This window comes from Phyllostomus discolor, chromosome 2, assembly GCF_004126475.2.
Source record: "Phyllostomus discolor isolate MPI-MPIP mPhyDis1 chromosome 2, mPhyDis1.pri.v3, whole genome shotgun sequence".
Classification (NCBI taxonomy): Eukaryota; Metazoa; Chordata; class Mammalia; order Chiroptera; family Phyllostomidae; genus Phyllostomus; species Phyllostomus discolor.
The window spans coordinates 155977595-155996596 of NC_040904.2; the positions used below are offsets into that span (position 1 = coordinate 155977595).

A 19002-nucleotide genomic window follows, 5' to 3' on the forward strand; every position below is an offset into this window, starting at 1 on the left:
TGGTACAATCCCACTTAATTGAAATGAGCATGGCTGCCATCTGGTACGTGCATGTGTCTGGATTCCAGGTGTTTGGGGAATCAGAGCTTTCAGTCAAGTGCTCAGGATTACCCCCTTTTTTGCAAATCCGATCTGGGAACAGATATTTTACTATGATTGGCAATGTGGTTCTCTCTGCTGTAAAAATGTACAGGCCAATATCCAAGAATCATTTGTTTTGCTTGGGAACGTGGGTTTGTTTGTACATTTAAATGTGAATGTGTCTGATGGGCACGTTCAGCCTCCTTCCCTGTCAGCCTCACTGCTGAGAACACACTCGGGAGAGCGCAGCTGCTCCGCGTCCCTGGCTGTCCCTGTGCCTCGTGAGGGCAGACGGGGCGGTGGGCCCCTGCCCGGTGCTGCGGGCCCCTGCCTGGTGCTGCAGCCCCAGCCTCCCTCTCTGAGCTTGCTGTCTGCTGAAGCAGTGATTTGGGTTCCAAAGGTTTTTCTTTCTGGAGCAGTAGCAAGCACCCTGCAGGCAGGTGACAAGTAAGTAAAGATGTATAAAGATTGTACAGGGACTTGCTTAAGATGAGTGGGCGGTAATGTTCTTAAAACCTAAAGATTAAAAAGTTGATGACAAGCTTTTAAGGGAAACAAGAGCAGCTAGAATCACACCCCTTCCCCCCAAGTTACATGTACACACTGTGCACATTCCAGGCCCTTCCGACTTCCGGCCGTGTGCTGATGACAGGAGAGAAGTAAATGATACTGCCCAGCGTCGTCTGTGTTCATAAGGCAAGAACAGTGCGTGCATTTGCCCCTGAAACTCACACCCTTTCCTCACTGTAACTCATCCCTTCTTCGGTCCCAGTGTCCCTCTTCTGCCATGCAGACGGCGTGGGCCCTTGGAGTGCAGGCCTTTTAAAAGGCACCTCTGTCTCAGGAGTGTCTGGTAGGCTTCAGTCCTGAGAAAAGCCCCAGGAGGCTGGAAAAGGTAATTTAGGAAAACAGGAATCCAGGTGGTAAAAGTGACTCGTACTGAGGCTGGGTGTCATGTCAACTCTCATTCTCCAGCTGTCGTGGAAGCTCTGATGTGTGTTTCTAGACACCGGTGCTCAGAATGCTAATATATAATTCAGGTAAAAATTTGACGGTTTGCCTATAGTCGTAATGGGAGAAAAGGGAGAAGCAAAAGAAGCTTTGGTTTGTCATTTTTTGGTGGTTGCAGTGCCCTGACATCTTTCACTCTGCTGGGAACGGCTGTATTCCCAGTTCTATCCACCAGAGGCCGCTGTCGCACTGAGTCGGGCCTCCGCAGGGCCTCAGACTTGGGCCTTTTCTGCCCACTAATGGCTCAGGGTTACTAGCAGCAACTCGACTTGAAATGAGAGGCCCATTTAGAAAAATACTTAGTAAAGAGCCTCATTCTTGTTGTTTGTATTTTTTCAGCTTTTTACTAGCCAATTCATTACCTGAAATTTTTCTTGGAAGCTGAATCACTGGAGACAAGATTGGTTCCCTTTCCTGTGTAATTCATTCAATCTATAAATACAGGGATAGGGCAAAAGTAGGTTTACAGTTGTGAGTACATGAAACGTAGTTTATTCGTTTGTTATTGTTTATTGATTATTGTATTAGTTTCCATACGAACAACTGTAAGCCTACTTTTTCCCACCCCTGTATTTGTGGAGAACTAACTATACACCAGGCCTAATTGGGAAAAGAGCATTGGACAATTGGGCAAAGCTGGGTATTAAACAGGTGCAGTAGGAATGGGAAGGACCTTGAGAGGAGAAACGTGGGGTGATGTAGGAGTCTGATAAAGAAGTCGAGCATGGGTTCCCTGGAGAAGCGATGCTCCGTGGGGGTGGGGGTGGGGGTGGGGTAGGGGCAGGGGAGTAAAGCAGACAAAACCTGGGAGGCTGAGGGTGCTGGGCAGAGGAAAACTGTGTGAACATCAGAGAAAGGACGGGCAATACGCTGACACTGAGCATGGTCAGCAGCTGGATGTCAAAGGCAGGAATGATATAAGGGGAACTGGACAGGCAGTCCAGAACCCACCTCTGGAGGACCTGGTGTGCCACATTATAAATTTTTGGCTTTACGACTTTCTCTTGCTCTCTAATCCATTCAACCCCTCAGCTTTCTCTTCACATTTTAGTTTTTCCCAGATTGTCTCGGTAGCTCTCAGCACACCAGGGGCCCACCTGGACTTTCCACCATGCGTGGCCTTAGTGGAGACACTCATTGGCCTTTGGTTTTCATGGAGTTCGGTGGGGTGGCCCTACCTTCTGCCCTGCTGGCGGCTATGCCTGTTGGCCCAGAGTAATCATTAACACTGTCCCCTTTCACTCTCAGACTGTCCCTGTTTGGATGCTGTCTTATGTTTAGACTAATTACAGAGACGCGCATTTTTTGTTTTTCTTTTTCGTTTTCCCCAGCCAGGGACTTCAGAAAAAACCTACTCCGGTGTCATAGAAACAGCCCATGGCTTAGCTATTAAATTGCTTGGGGTGAACTTCAGAAGCCATAACACAGAAATAAAGCAGTATATTCTTGATTTAATGGCCTGGAAAGCCATTGGCAATTCATGAAATACTTTTTCTCTCTTGCCCCTTTCAGTCTTTGGTCCCCGAGAGTCATTCTTTGGTCCCCGAGAGTCAACCAAGGTAAGCTTGGTTTTTAGAAATGCCCAGCACACAGCTGATTTCCTTGTTTCTTTGGCCTGCTCTGGCTGCTTCCTCCTCAGGCCTTTCAGAGGCGGGCCAGTGTGGAATTTCGCAGCCATGGCTAATTTTTTTCCTCACGATAGTCAGCCACTTGTGAGCTTTCCTGTTTCTAGCCGTCCTGTAGGTCTCGCAGTTTTTGTGCCATTTTGATCCTCCAGAACAGGGAAATTCAGTACCAAGTAAGATTTAGTCATTTCAGTTCTGTGGTTTTGTTGCTTTTTCTGTCACTTTTAAGCCCTAAAAATTTCCCAGGCCCAGCACCTCAGCCTCAAATTTGCCTCACTGATGACATTGCTGTATTTCTCTCGCCCTCTCTCCTCAGTCACTAGTATAGATTGAGCTAATATTTTATAACCAGCATTTTCCTAGACAGCATAGGAGTCTAGAAGTAAAAGACTAGATTTTATGTTTAGGGGCATTTATAGTCACACATTATATGACTGTAGAGATATACAATATCTCATTTACTTTGAAGTCCTAAGTAGCAGTAAGCAGGCTGGTAGAATGTTAATATCTATCTGGAAGGGATGGTCAGTTAAAGATTCAGAAACATCAAGACAGAATAAATAGTACTTATTTCCAGGAAAAAGTTAGGTACTAGTCAAAAACATAGACTAACAAGTGGTGGGAATGCTTTGAACAAGGGAAGGTAACAGTTTCATCAAACACTGGAGGCTTTCTTTGAAGACAAGGCTTTTCCTTTCCTCTCCTGTCCTTGGGTTGCCTGGAGCAGCAGTGGCTTCTGCTGGAGGTTGTGTCTTATTATTGGTGCCTGAGTATTGGTGCCACGGGCCTCCAGTACTCACTGTGTGTGCTGGCAGGGGCGGGTTTGCCCTGCAGCGCCCTGTTGTAGCTAGTCTTGGGTCTCCCTTCACCGTGAGAAAGCGGCACAGCCAGTGCTTCCCGTGACCACTCTGTAACGTGAACCATGGCTTCCTGAAGGACCGGAATTTCAGGACTTTCTGACATGCTTCAGTGCTGCTCCCCAGCAATGCGTTGTAACGATGCCAGCTTCAGCAGCCAACTTTGGTCACCGGTTGTGTTTAGGTTGCTGTTTGACCCAAGATGATAGATATGAATAAGATAAATGACCTCTAAGGACTGATTTCAGTGCCCTCCCTACTTTCCCACCCTACAAAAGTGGTTGAATAGTCAGAGTTTCAGTCGCTTTGGTTGTTGTTGTAGTTGAAGGAGACATTTGCCCTTTGAGGAGTAAGAACCAATTAGCAGCAGCTGGCCTTTTAAGCCTGCCACCTACGGGATTTGAGGTCTGGATACACAGTCAGAAGAGGCTTAAAATTCTGTTTTATTTCCTTTTCAGTGCAGGTATATGTTCGTCACTGCAGTGAAGAATGTTCTAGAAATTTGGTTGTTATGAGGGAGAAAAGTGGCAATATTTTAACTTGTATGACTAACTACTCTATCTCTTCCTATTACTGGCTAAATGCTTGGAAATACCACTCAACTTGGCTTTGTTGTAAAAACTGTATGGTGAAAAAGAGGAGGATGAGTGCAAAGCTCATTTATAGTTTAGAAGTCATAGTGTTTTAAAAATTAGCATATTCATGGTAAGTTGTGGACTTGCGAGTCTGCCTGTACTTAAGCCAGTTTTGTTTTGTTTTGTCTTTGTTTCTGGTGTATGGAGAAGTTCCTCTAAGGAATGAGCATGTGATTCCACTAAGCGCCAGCAGGTGGCAACATTAGGCAGTACTTCTTTTTCCTCTGTCGTTGCCTGGCTGACAGATTGGCTTGTTCTCAAAATAAACTGAAATCAGACCCAGATACTAAAACCATGCAGAATCTTATTATTTGTGACTGACACTATTAGAAGCATGTTCAGATCTATGTTTTAACCAAGCTAGGGGGAGCTGCCAAGTCCTATTGAAACTACCCAGCATTTGCTCCCTTGTGCTGTCTGATGCTGCTTTTCCTTTTGCAACCTGAAATTGGTCGGAACAAAGAGTGATCCTGGGATTGTGTCATCTCTGGGACTTTCTAATCAAATTACAACCATCCAGAGCAATGTATTTTCTTTCTGTCTTGCAATGCTTTTCTGCTGAATTTACTCTCATTTGATACACATCTCTTTTTTCCCTTTAGTACTTCTACTTGTAATTGCAACAAAAAGCAAAATAAAACCCTCTTAATTTTTAAGAGATCTTAAAAATTGGGTTAATTTTTTGATTTAGCTGAGCTTAGTCCTTAGATAAACTTAGGTTAAATGTAATACTTAGGCAGACATAACACAGGGTAAACCAGTCCTTCTGAGTAGAAAATAGCTTGGAGAGGCCTGCAGGACTCTTGGCTGAGCAGATAAATCAGTTATCTTGTTAATTGAATCTCGAGTCATTTAAGTTGATCCTTTTCCAGGGGGTGTCCACCCTGCAGCCTGTGGGCCACATGTAGCTAGGATGGCTGTGAATGTGGCCCAACACAAAATCATAAATTTACTTAGAACATTATAGGATTTTTTTTTTGTGATTACATGTCACAGTGTATGTAATGTGTTCCCCAGGACAGCTCTTCTCCCAGTGTGGTGCAGAGACACCAAAAGGTTGGACCGTACTTGAAAAGGAACAATGACACATGCAATTGTTTCACTAGTTTTACTAGACTTATGTGTTAGGGGTTGCTGATTTCCTTAAACTATTTTAGCTGAAATAGTTTAGTCAAATAGTTTTAGCTAAAATGAGGAAATATTCCAGACTGGTCCTTTTTTAGCAAAAAGCAATGGGCACTTTTTCCCATGATTGTATCGCCCCCCCCCCCCCCCAAAGTACCCAAGCCTGAGGGCTTTCAAAATAAATTATAATGTTACATATTTTTGTATATTTTACCTAGAATGTGAGAAGCTTAAGTTAATAGGGAAAGTTGAGAGTTTGAAGAAAATGGGTAGTTGATTTGATGGTAAGCATATCCTTATTGACTTCATTTATCGTGTTAGCTTTGTAAAAGAACCACCCAGGCCGTCCTTTAATGGTCCTTTCGGTACCAGCATTTTGTGAAACATCTTTTAAAGAGGAATAGGTGGTGCAGGAAAAAAAATAAGTATGCTATTTTGGCTTCTAGGGAGGGAAGAGGGAAGCAATTATTTTTAGAATATGTTCTAGTTACACCCAGTTTTAGGAGAAGTAGAAGAGTGTGTTTTAATGTCAGTGAATTCTACAGGGTGACAAAGTTTATAGAAACACGGCTTTCAAACCCTTGTCACTGTGACTCCAGAGAGCACCCTTGTAGCTAAAGAGTGTGCATACACATGTGCACGTGTGTGCGTGTGCTCGCACACATGCGTCACCACACAAGTGGGGGTGGTGGCTGAAAGTGTGAACCCACCAGCAGAGTTTCTGGGATGAAGCGTGGCTCGGCTGCATGCAGCCCTCTGTCTGTGTGAAAGTGCCGCCAGGTTTAGCGTTCCCCGTGCTGGGGGTGCTGCAGAGGGAGCATGGTAGAACCCCTGGAAAAGAAAGACACTATTTATGGATCACTGTTCGTGCCATCACAAGGGCTCACTGGGCAAGATAAATAGAGTGTTCCCTAAAAAATTAAAGGCCAATATGAACTCTGTCATAGCAGAAAATCTTAGTGTTGAACACTGCCTCGATTTTCAGGAAAGGGTTACATAATTTTAGAATCATATTTCCTTGTGATGGAAACCATGATAATGCACGTACAATGGAGAGTAAACTTGTTTGCCTGCATCTCGGGGTATGCCTTTGTCCCGCCCCCTGGGTCGCACCCTGTGACGCAGGTCCTGCGAGAATCATTCACACTCCACTCCACATATAGCATGCAAGCAATTGGGTGCTCAGGGATTTTCACTAAAACCTGTTTTCCATTCAGACTTTAGGTATTTAAACAAATATTGATTCTGGATGTGAAAGGATCGTTTCTGTAGCTAGAGCAGTTCCTTTCAATATATTAAAAACAGTAATATTGGATGTGGACTTTACATACCAATTTATATGTTAATTTGATGAAATATGTATCTATCATAATATCCACTTTATATTATTTAAATGCAAAAGAATGAATAAATCCACCCACACACTTCTTTGTGATAGAATTATTGGTTCTGTTTCATGCATAGTTTGGAGGTTAAGCAGACAAAACTCCTACCAGCCTTATGCTTTCTCTCTCCTGTCATTCACTTCTTCGTGACAGCCCTTCCTGGCTGCTGCCCATGCCCTCTTCTTCATGTCCAGCCATCCCAGTGTAGGTTCTGAGAACCATTCATGCGTTCTTGTCATGTGACTGCATTTTCACTGAAGCATGGGTTCCCGCTTGCTTACCATCTCCGCGAGCACTTACTTGCATTTTAAGTTTTTCATTTGTGAATTGTGGGACATGTTTCTCCTGTCATGGTAGAGGTAAGGTGGTGGGGAGATCATTCTGAAACCCAGGCATTCTCACATGTGTGACTTTATTTGCCCGCTTACTAGGCACTCATTAAACGACCTTTTCCCTGGCCTGCTGTAGGTGCTGAGCATCCAGCAGGGAGTGAGTAAGACCAGCCTCTGCCCTCAGTCACGGAGTTTCCAGGCTGCAGGCAAGGTCTAAGTGGCCTGAAAGCACCTTGTGCACACTGTCTAATTTAATCCTCACCACAGTCCTTCAAGAAAGCTGATTGATACAGTTTAAGTAAATTTTTAAAGTCCAACATAGTTCCTGAGGGTAGTCTTCACGCTTGACCCTCGTGCAGCTTTTTTAAAGAAGGCCTTATGTATTTATTACTGAACCAACATGCTAGTGCAGAAAAAAGTCAAAGAGAAAAATCATTCTTCCAGTAACTTCCCAATAAAAACGCCCAACGGTCCAGACGGTGGGGTCTCGTCCGTGCTCTGGGAAGGCGCAGGCCGCCTGGGTGCGGCCCAGGTGGGTGTGTGAGCCGTCTCTCTGGTGCGATTCCTGGGAGACCCACCTTGGTTCTCCTCCAGTGTCTTCTCTTGCATTTATACCTGATTTTACTACGAGTGTTCATCCGAATCCACTGGGCAATGGGCTGATTCTGCTTTGGTTTCTCGGCCAGGAGCCTCTTGATCTGGAAAGTCTTGTGAGAAGACATGGTGGAGCCTTCTGCAGCTTTTGATGCCATTGTTGGCTCGCTCCCTTATTGGAATATTTCTTCACTTGCCTCTAAACCGCCCTACCCCAGAGACTCACACTCTTAACCCCTCCCCATGGCTCCACAGCTCCCCTACTCCCTCCCCCTCCCCACTTCATTCCCGTATGGCAGTTTCTCCCAGCGCCTGTCTTTGTGCTTTTTCTCTCCTTATATTTTAACCAATTTGCTGTTCCTGCTCTCCAGCCTCAGCCCAGGCTCTCCTGTTTCCAGTTTCCCATTGGTGATTTAGCAATTGCTGATAAGTGCTGGATTACTAAATTCTCTCTCCTTTTCCGTGAGGAGCTGGCCCAAGCCACTGAGCTCTAATAGAGTCTGTGGGTTTCTAAAAATCCCAGAAGTACCCCCGGCCTTCCGGCTGCTGATGGTGCCCTCAGGGTTGGCCAGGGCACCCTTCCTTCCTTCCTTCTCTCTGCCTGTCACCCAGCCCACATCCCCCCTCCCTCTGCCCCACCAGGAGATTACTGCTGGAATGTTTGGAATTATTTTAGCTAGCGTTTAGTTTATTTTCCTAACTCAACTCACATTTTCTGAGGTGACAGAACCCTTGCGTCTGTCACTGGCACAGAATTGAACAAAGATATCCGTCTTGAGAACGATGCCTGTCAGTCAATAGAAGTGTGTATGTTTTTAATTTTCTCGGGGAGGCCTCATTAGGTGGCAGGTAATACCAATGGGCATTGGAAGAAGAGAATCGAATTGGAATCCAGACTCCAGCCAAGTGAATGTGGGCAGGCTACCCCACTGCTCTGCACCCGAACAGTGTGAGGTTAGTAACGTGGCTGTGAGGACGAGGTGAGAGTCTTCGTGTAAAGTGTTCGGCGCACTGCCTGACGCAGCGGGTGTGCTCAGGGACAGGGGACTGCTACTGCGCAGGCGCCTCACTGTTTTGGGCTGGTGGGGAGAGGAGGTCAGACCAGAGGTTGGGAGCTTCTATCCTTGATCAGTAAGACAGGAGGTCGACTCCTGCCTGCATTGAATAGAGGACACCGTCTTTCCAGTCACTTCTCTTTTCCAGCTGTAAAAGAAAGTCTCGACTGGAGACTTTGGGGCTACAGACATGGACCAGGTCCAAGCACTTGTCATCATGTGCCTCTCTGGGGTGCCCTCCACATGGCAGCTCAGGCGGTCCGCGGAGGACTAAGTTTTCCATAAGCTGTGATATTTATTGAATGCAGTTGGTTTTATTCTTCTCATTTTTGCCTGATTATATCCATTTGCCATCCCTTGTTCCCTGTCTCTGGTTCGCAGATGGTCTGGCAGGAGGCAGTTTTATGGCGAGGCCCTCTCCAGAAATGCTCATTAGGTGGTAGAAAAACAAGTACTGAGGATGCCTTGTCTCCTCTTTGAAGCACATTCAGACCCTTGGGGAGCGATGCTAAGAAAGTCTGTGCGAGTCCCTGTACAACCCAGCAGTAACTTTGTTTTCTTCTCCAGGACCTGCAAATAGAACGAGAGAGGAGTTCCTACAATATCTCTGGAGGCTGCACAGCCCTCATTGTGATCTGCCTCTTGGGGAAGCTGTACGTGGCGAATGCTGGGGACAGCAGGTGAGCAAATTAGCCTCCGGATGCTTACTGATTTCTGTTGCCTTTTGATAATTTTTATCTTTTTTTAAATGATTAGAAATAAAATATTTCCATTTGGAATTAGGTGTTGATAAAGATAAATCTTCTCCATCTGCGTAAGAATGCATTAAAAAGAATCATCAGGCTGGTATTAAAAGGCAAAGGCCGTCTTCTTCTTGTCCATGGTAGCAGTTCATAGATTTTGATTAATTAAGTTTTTAGATTTTGATTAATCTAAACCAGTAGTATGCACACAGCTTTTGATTCCAGAACCCAAATTTTAATAAAAGCTTAGCAGAGGCACCATACGTGAGAGGGACGAGGAGGAAGGAAAGGGCTTTGAGTGACATGGGTGTTTGGAGGGGACATGGAAGGACTCCCCAGCTGGCTCCACGTCAGCTCAGTGACGTTGCACTGCGCCCTCCCAGAAGCCCAGGGGTTTCCTTTTGTGCACATGCCCTCGGAAGCTGCCCTGTCCTCTCTTCCGGGTTCAGCTGCGCAAGGCCAAGGGATTATGGTTAACCCTTATCTATCCAGCATTGTGAGGAATAAGATCAACCTTGTGTTTTATTTTTATTTTAAATAACTGATGTGTCCTCATTTTAGGTGCTGGGAATTTTTAAATTACAGACTTTGTGAAAAGTGTTCCAATGTGTATCACACACTTCTCTGTCCATTCCGTAAACAAAAGATGTTGGCTTTGTAGCAGGGCTTTTGCTCAAGACCGACTCTTTTTTTTTTTTTTTAAGATTTTATTTACTTATTTTTAGAGAGGGAAGGGAGGGGGAGAGAGAGAGAGAGAGAGAGAAACATCAATGTGCAGTTGCTGGGGGTTATGGCCTGCAACCCAGGCATGTACCCTGGCTGGGAATCGAACCTGGGACACTTTGGTTCCCAGCCCGCGCTCAATCCACTGAGCTACGCCAGCCAGGGGAAGACCGACTCTTTATTCTGAAAGCAAAGCAGTGGACAGTAACCACGATGTCCTCAGAGGAGGAGCCACTTCCTGCATAGGCTTTGACCTTAAGATGCGCCCATTCCTCTGTCTCCATCTTCCAGGTCACATGCCTCTTCTCAGCAACCCTGTGTGGAGAGGCTGTCCCCACCCCTCTTCTTTCTGTCTCCATCAGGCTGTAGCTGCTGCCTCTGTAACCTGGAAGACTGACTCCCTCGGGCAGTCAAGGAATTCACCCTTACTTTCCCACCATGCGTTGCTTCACAGCAGGGATACATTCCGAGAGCTGTGTTGTTGGGTGGTTTTGTTGTTGTGCAAACATCGCAGAGTGCACTTGGGCACACCTGGGTGGTGTAGCCCACTGCACGCTAGGCCATCCAGTGTAATCTCATGGGCCACCTCGTATCTGTGGTGCTCGTGACCTGACTTCCACTTTCAAAGCAGGGGGAGTCGGAGGGAGGTCCATTCCTCCAGCAGAGCATCCTTTCCCCTGATCTTCAGGCCAAAGAGAGCGAACGACCAGGGCAACAGTATTTGGGGTTTGAAGATTGATGTTCCTGGAAGTCTGTTTATCTTTAAAGTGTATGTGGGTTTCTGTTCTGCTCTGTAAGATGTCTCAGTTTCTATGTAAAACTCTGTATGAGGCAATATGTTTATCCTGTGGCTTCCTTTCCCTAGAGCCTCTTCAGGGTCCTGGCAAAAGACAGACTCCAACATAGAGTCAGGGTCAGCTGGATGAAGAAATGAAAGGGAACTGGTCGGGTGATGAGGCCCAAGAAGGCGTTGACCACCCTAGGCCAGCAGGGACCCAGAGCAAATGCTACAGAAAATACTACAGTGGAGCCAGGAGACTGGGGCCTGGGCAGGAGCTGCAGGGGAGAATGGGAAGAAAACACTCCAACTTCTCTTTCTCCCCGCGCCCCTTTCTCTTGCCAGGGCCTCCCACTGGAGGAGCACAGCTGGAAGCCAGGTGACAAGTAGCCCAGGGAAGGCAGTCCATGGGGGCCAGCTAGCCAGGGCACAGACCCAGGCCAAGGCTGCGTCTCCGGGTGGGGGCTGCTGCTTCTCTTCTTCACCACTCCAGGGGTTGAGCTTCTGAACAAGAGGTGCTCTCCATCTTCAGGGGCCTTTTCAGGCACACACTCGGGAGCCAGCTTCTGGGCCTCTTGTTCTATTCTGGATCTCAAGCTTGTCGGGGGACAGATGAGCAGGAAAACAGATGATTCCCTTCTGGTCTGAGTAAGACGGAGTCAGTGATGTAGCTGCTGCACTCCTGTGCACCTTTTGTCTTTGTGTCTAGTTCTGTGTCCTTTGAAATGAGTTCACTTTCCTAGACCTCCCAGGCACTAGGATGGCGCCCAAGAGCCTTGTTTGCTGGGGCTGGCCGTCCCTCACCCCAGGTGACCTTAGACTCAGGAGGCAACACAACTGTCCCAGAATATGTTTGGCTATTCTTTTTATAGGCGCAGTCTCTCCCCAGTGCCTTTTTCTCATTTTGGAACGTGGTTTTCTTCCAAACTCCAGGCTCCTTAGCAAGACCACCCACCCAGCCAGGCCTTCTGATCCTACTTCGCGGAAGCTCCAGTCCCCTGCCACTACCAGCCAGCCCCAAGTCCTCGTCGTCTAGGTTCTTGCTTTTTTTTAAGTGCCAGTTTCTAGACCGGCTTTCAGTGTCCTCCTCCGTAAAAATGGTGGCAGGCATCGAACTAAGTGATTTCTAAAATTTCTGGCATTCGAATGATTATCCTATGAAGAGTGGCACTTCTGGAAAGTAAGGTGGTGCTATAAACGGTCTTCCTTTGGTCGTTTAACTACCCTGGCATCACTTTTTGAAATTTTAGTGTAACTGAGGTTCCCATGTTTCTGAGTGTCCATGAAAGCATAAGGTTTTACATGTGCTTTCCAATAATTTAAAAAGCCGCATCGAAAGAAAAAAATTATCCTATGACAAAAGAGCATCTCCAAGACCTAATAAACATAATCACATTTACAGTATCCTGGCCCCAGTACCTGGATGTGAGTTCGGGTTTTTATGGCTGATCGGCTGGGTTGCTGTTCACGTTGGGTCGCACGTCCCCGGAGACTGAAGAGAGAGATGCGCTGGTGTCCGTATGCACCGTCCAAAGGGTCACTTAGAGGACACTTACTCATTAGGTTGCTATCTTCAGTTCTTGTATTGGAAAATAGACACTTTGTATCGTCTTACATAGGATCATTGCCTAGTTTACATGTTAATAACTATTATAGGTATTGGAGTTTACAAAAATACTCAGTTATCCCCAAGAAACAGCAATTCAGTGAACTTGGATGGGACCTGGCAAGTGCAGTTCATTACCACTTGTGTAATCACGAATCAGGGGCTCGGTTTAAACAAATGATTAGTGCTGACAGAGGATTCTAGCAACAGGGCCCTAATTAATTAAGTGCTAATTTTTGTTCTTTATTGCCAGATATTGGCTGCCTTCTGTTTACTTTAAATCTTGACAGTTTTGAAAGCAAAAGCAAATCCTTGTGGTAGGTTCACTACCACACAATTACTCACATTCAGGAAAAGAGAAGCTTTGCACTGGTTTGAAATGGAAGCTCCTAGTGGCCAGGACCGATTTTCTAAGCCACTTCGCTGTGAATCATGTGATGTTCCCATCATGTGCATTTGTGCTGGGGGGCGGCGTCCAGGTGAAGGCTGATGCTCTTTGTGGCTCACTGGTGTTCGAGTCGGAGGCCACCCTCCCTGTGGGGTGCTCACAGCGGGCTGGGCCCACAGCCTGCTGCAGGCTTGCCCGCCTCTCCTCAGCCGGGGTAACCAGCCCTCGGAGGCATAGGCGATAACTACTTAATGCACGCCAATTGCTTTATTTTTTCCCAGGCAAAGGCAGCCAACTCAACACCTAGGGGATCATAAGGGACTAGGAAAGAACCAGATGGTGGGCGGATTTTCACTTCAAGTAAAAATGAACTGGTAGCATGCAAATGTCATGCAAAGCAGTATGCAAACGCTCACCCATTGTGCTTGAGTCACCCGCTCCTTAGGGCTCTGGCTGGTTCTTCAGTTTAAGAAGACACTTCGACTCCATTTTAGATTATTTCATTTTATTTCTAGAGCTGTGGCACTGAGGAGGCAACATGTAAAGGTTTGGCAACTGAGACTAGGTGAACTTATTCGCATTAAAGAAACCATTTAAAGTTGCTTAATTTATGACTTTGCTCTTGCCAGATTTTTAGTAACAGCAGGAATAAGACGGCTAATAAGTGTTGGGCGCACGTTAAATACTATAACAGCATCATATTTAATTCTCCCGGCAATGTGGCGAGAAGTAGGCAACGCTGACATCAGATCCATGTCCCGAGGTCTGCGAGGTGCAGTGATCCGCGGAGGGCCCCGCAGCTCCAAGGAGCAGGGCTGCCGTCTGGCCCCGGGGCAGGAGTCGGGCTCCGCGCGTTCTCAGCAGCATCCCGTGTGTGGGAGGGATTTCCCGTCCATGCTGAGACACGGGGCTTTTTGGTTTGGTTTTCACATTTGAACATCTCTAAAATCAACAGTTTCTAGTTAGCGTTTTTCCCCATTTGTGCGTAAAATAATGGTATGGCTGATTATCATCAGTGGCATCTTTGATTTCACTTAAAACTCTGTGGGGTGTGGTGAGTGGACGGCTGCACTGGAAGCAGTTTTAGATGCTTCGCAGTAACGAAGCACGTGGGTTTCGGGCGGTCCGGTTCCTTCACGGGTGACACCGGGGATGATGTTTTCTCGAAACAAGGGCTGCTGTCCCCTTACAGAGGTCTCAGCGTTCCGTGAGACCATTTTAAATTTTGTTTTCATTTTGATGATAATCTGTTGAAAATACCATTAAGCGTTTCTGGATCTTCTGGATGATTGTCTTATAAATGGTTCCTGCCACAGTCTCAGACCTCCGTTTTGTCGCGTTTACAATTCCTTTGGCAGCAAGTGTCTTGCAGACTTTCTCGGAACGAGTCACAGGCCGGCTGGAAGAGCGCAGGGTCAACTGCACGCCCTTGAAGGTGGTCCTCCTAGGAGAGGGGTGGGAAGGTGGCATAGGCTCGTGAAGTGGCTCTGGATAAAAGCAGTGAATACGCATTCCACAAATTGTCCTTTAGACAAAGGCGTGATCCAGCCAGGTTGGTTTTCATTCATTTCTCTTTCCCTCGTTTTTAATTTTCTAGAGTCCCCTTCTCCCCATTTAAGTTAGGCTCTCTGTGTATTCAGAGGTGAATTCCTCTGGCAAGTCTGAATTCTCCGGAGGGTAGGAGTTAGGTATTAAATTCGACTCACATTTCTAGACTCAAAACCAATTAAAATGTTCAGTGCCTTCCCTCTCACTAGTGGTAAGGTAATGAAGTGTGCTGTAACTGCCTCCAACCCAAATGAATGTAAAGAACTATTCATTCCTTTTTATGTTCATGGACGTAAATGGCCAGTACAGAACCCTCCTGAAACCGCTGTTGCTAATAAGTGGTTCACCTCTCCATGCCTGCCAGGACCTGCTTCCTTGGTCGCAGCCTTCCTCTGAGTTCAGAAAGATCAGTGAGCTTCTTCCATGGAAGACATTGAGTTCACCGCCCTTCTCACTTTCTGTGACAAGTGTCTGGAAAAGAGCATAGCAAGAAACCAAAATTAACCACCATTCTCTATTATGAAAGTTGAGTCGCTGTTTCTGCCTTTTTTCTGTGTGGCCCCATCTTCTTTAGCATGCATTTACATTATCCCTTAGCTATACCCGCAATCTGTAGACAGAATTAGAAAAAAGGAAATACTACTGCCAATTGGTCGCAAATACAGAAGACAGAGAGACCATGTGCTGGTCAGACTGGTCTTTACTGTTGCTGTCAGTCCGCTCACTGCCTGCTCAGCCGGCCCAGAGAGGTCCTTCTCTCTCTCTCGGGACGTACCCCTGCCCTCCTCCCCTCGGGTGTGTTTCTCCTGAGCCTCTCCCTGACTCCCTTGCCCCGAGTCAGTGCTTCTCAAAGTGTGGTCCCCAGACCAGCAACAGGACCCAGAAACAGGAACAACTGGGAACTTGTTGGAAAGGTAAATTCCGGGCCTCTACCCCAGAGAAACCCAGGGAGGGGCCCTGGCGATCTGTTTTAGGAAGCCCTTCCAGTGACTCAGATGTGAGTGGGAATCACTGCTCTGAGGGCTGCCCTGGGCATCTGCAAGGGCTTGGAAGGAGCCCTGTGTCCTCAGGGTTGAAAAATCTAGCGGTCCCAGCCTGAGACTACCGTGGCACACTCTGAATGCTACCCAGCGTCCAGTAGTCCCCGCCTGCAGGGGAACTCCTAGGGCAGTGTTTGAGGGGGAGGGGCCCACCTGCACCTCTGTCTCACCTGCCTGTGGGTTCCTTTTTGCCACCCCGATAGCCTAGAACAGGTCCTTTTCCTTGCAATGTGGTAAGGATTCCTTGCATGACTCAGCTCCTTACCTTAGGCTCCCACTGACTGCTGCATAGTTCTGAAGCCCCCCATCCCAGCCCAGACCTCATATGGTTGGGCCACCGTGAGAGTGGCATCTTGACTGTGGTTCCCCCGTCCCACCCAGGTTATGCTCCTAACGACGTCCCTGGACTGCTAGCCCACCAAGGAACTGGGCTGGGAAGTCCCATAGAGTTGGTGGAATGAAATATGTGCACTTAGGAAGGTTGGTGTGGGATTATTGTGGTCAAGACAGGGGCCTTATGTATCCTTGGCTGCTGAGATAGGAAGAAGCAGTGAGTCCATGTCGGGGCGGGGGGGAACTTTCTAGGAGAGAACAGCACGGCTTTATCTTGGGGGCACTCTAGGCCACTCTAGGATTTTCAGGTCCTAATGCTCTGGTTTGCTGAGGATGTGAAACTAACAACACTGGAAAAAGGCCTTTACTACCTGGGAAGGTGGGCTGAACTTAATCAGGAAAAGCTTTAACCATAGTCAAGGTGAAGTGTAATATCTGTTGAAAACGGGGGGAAAGCACTATCAGGATAGGGGAGACTCAACTTATTAAGGGCTCCCCTTTTTTAAAAACTGCACTTAAGTGGATAGCAAATTCAGTCTGGTCAGCGGGGTGCTGTGGACACTGGAACCCGATATGGTCGTAGGCTGCTGTAGCATTTGAAGTATAAGGCACATAGTAGCTGATGGTTTTGGCTGGCTTACTTTGTCTCAAGCTCCATTTCTAATTTCTAGGGCTTTACATGAATGCCCTGATTAATCTTCACTCCGACCCTTTTGGGAAGTACTGTCATTCACCTGATTTTGCACATGAAGTCCCTCTCTAGCGACATGGTGCAGCATGCACATGAATGAACAGGACCCTTCCAAAGGGGGCCGAATGGTGAAAAGGTCTGAACCACGTTTGAAGGGATGACGAAAACTCAAGAGTTTTTTCCTGGCTGCGTGGAAAAATAACTTGTGTTGATATAAAAGAGATCTTTGGGTATTTGCAGGTGTGGGGGTGTTGGTAAGGCTGGCTGTCCGTGAGTCTGGATCAGAGGTGACAGCCACTGGAGGACAGAGTGGTGGGCAAGAGCACGGACTTTTTAGTGCCAGGGCTGGCCTGGGCTCTGCCAAACTTGTGTGTTTACTTGTGTGTGACCTGGGGCTGGTGCCATGTTTTTGGTGCCGTCATCTGTAAATGGAGGAGATGAGAGCACCCTCTTCCCAGGTGAAGAAGAGGTGAGCCGACGTGCAGAAAGCCCGGGGCACAGGGCTGGGGCCGTGGTCACTGCCCAGAGCTGGGTCACTGCCGGTGCTGTCCTTGTGCCAGCACAGCTCCGTGAGAGCCGGCCGTGCTCAGTGGGTGCTGTCCCGAGGTGCAGGGGCTGCTGTGGGGGACGGTGGGTCCTCTCTTACGGAAAATATGTATGCATCGGCTGTGTGTTCCCACCAGCAAGAACAGTCTACTAAGTAATTTGGTTTTTCAGGGTCCCCCGTTAAGCACCATTTCTGCGTCTTTAGGAGAATCTTAAAAATATTGTGACTATTTTTTTCTTCTTTCTTATGAGTTTAATGACCTCGCAGTTTGTATAAGGAAAAGCACAAAAGCTCCCGGCTGTGCGGTGGTGTGTTAGGTAGGCTAAGTATGGAAACTATAGACCCCAAAATTCACTGGCCTAGAGAAGCAATGGCTTTGTGTCTCACAGGCATTTGGGGACCTAGGACAGAGGAGGGTCTGCCACCTTTAACACTTGACTTCTGAGGTCTCGGGGGATCTCCATCCAGTGAGCTGGAAGGGAATAGGAGCCTGGAGAGAGCATGCGCTCGGAGGGTTTCCCTGGCCAGGCCCAGAGGAGGCCCACAGCACGCCTGCATGCTTTCCACTGGCGGGAACTACAGGGCTTCCCGAGAAACGAGGGAGGCTGCGGGGACACGCGGTCACTGGCTGATGTAAGAGCGTCCAGACCTGTAGAAAATTTTTCTAAGAGTTTATTTGAGTCAAACAGAGGATACGCCTAGAAGCAAGATCTCAACAGACCAAGAAAATGCTCCGGAGAAGGACAGTTGCAGTTGCTTTTATACATTTGAAATCAAGGAGGGAGATTGTGGGAGATTGTTACATGAAGGTGGGAGAAAGCAGGGGCGGGGGAGTTTCTGTGATTGAATTAGAAGGTGTTAGACAGAGTAGGATTATGTGCTCCTTCCACAGTACTAGTTTTGTCTCCAAAGGGTCTGAAAAAGAGGATTACTCTGGCATTTCTAAAATGTCTGAACTTAGATGCACAAGAACAATGAACAGGGTTTGTTTAAAGCGAAGAGAAACCTTTTTGTAGGCTTAGGGCGTGACTACCCACCCTGATCTGCCCAGGGAGGAATTTATGGTCAGATCACCGGGTGAGGTTACTTCCAGTCAGAGTTATTATGGAGCCCCTTTTTCGTCCACACAGTCAAAGTTGTGTCCCCAGGCCCAAGGAACACAGTTTGGAACATCTTTGGGCATTGAGAAGGATGCTCCTAGTCAGTTTAATTAGTGATGGTGTCTTTATTCGTTGCTACATTTTTTCCTTTTTGAATGGAGAAAGCTACCATAGTTATCTCTTTTAAAGCCCAAACACCGATGACCTCTTTTGTTGCTTTCATTTTGTCCTTGTTAGTCCTGGAAGATGTATAGCAAATTCAGCTGAGGTGGTCAAAGACAGTGAAGAAATAGCTGTCTCAATATGATCCACTTTTATCTTGGAAAAAACATACATTTGGATAATGAAAAAGCCTGCAAGTAAACGGCATACCAAATATTTGCCTTTGGAAAGTCCCTCAGGGAAACCAACATTCATTTCATGCGAAAGAAGAAAGGTTATGTTAACCAGGTAGTGTATGAGTATACTGATGTTTTATGATTTTATCAGTTTTATTAAAACTGATTTTTCAATCTCAATTTTTGTTCTTTCAAGATTATTTTTAAATCGTGGTAGTTAAAAGATTTTTAAGTGGCATACCAGTTCAGTTTAATAATTTAGACATGCCAGTTTAATGTTATCTACTGTTATCTACTCTCAAACTATAGTTCTTCACTCTCTTTTTTTATTTGGGCACATTTCCTCTTTTTGAGGTCATCCTTAATAGAGTCAAAATAATTACTATAGATGAATCATTAATAAGTATGTCTCACTCCATCCTAAGTTAATTTACATTAAACTGGTGTGGTTCATTGTGTGCATTTCA

The 19002-nt window shown here is 46.7% G+C and overlaps 1 protein-coding gene across 1 annotated transcript in view; it reads left to right on the plus strand.

Moving 5' to 3' along the window:
* PPM1H (protein phosphatase, Mg2+/Mn2+ dependent 1H) overlaps nt 1-19002 on the plus strand; it is a 243245-nt gene that overhangs the window by 116721 nt on the left and 107522 nt on the right. Inside the window, exon 4 of the mRNA XM_028531950.2 lies at nt 9268-9380. Within this exon, the coding sequence (XP_028387751.1) occupies nt 9268-9380 (113 nt within the window). The remainder of the gene's footprint in view (nt 1-9267; nt 9381-19002) is intronic.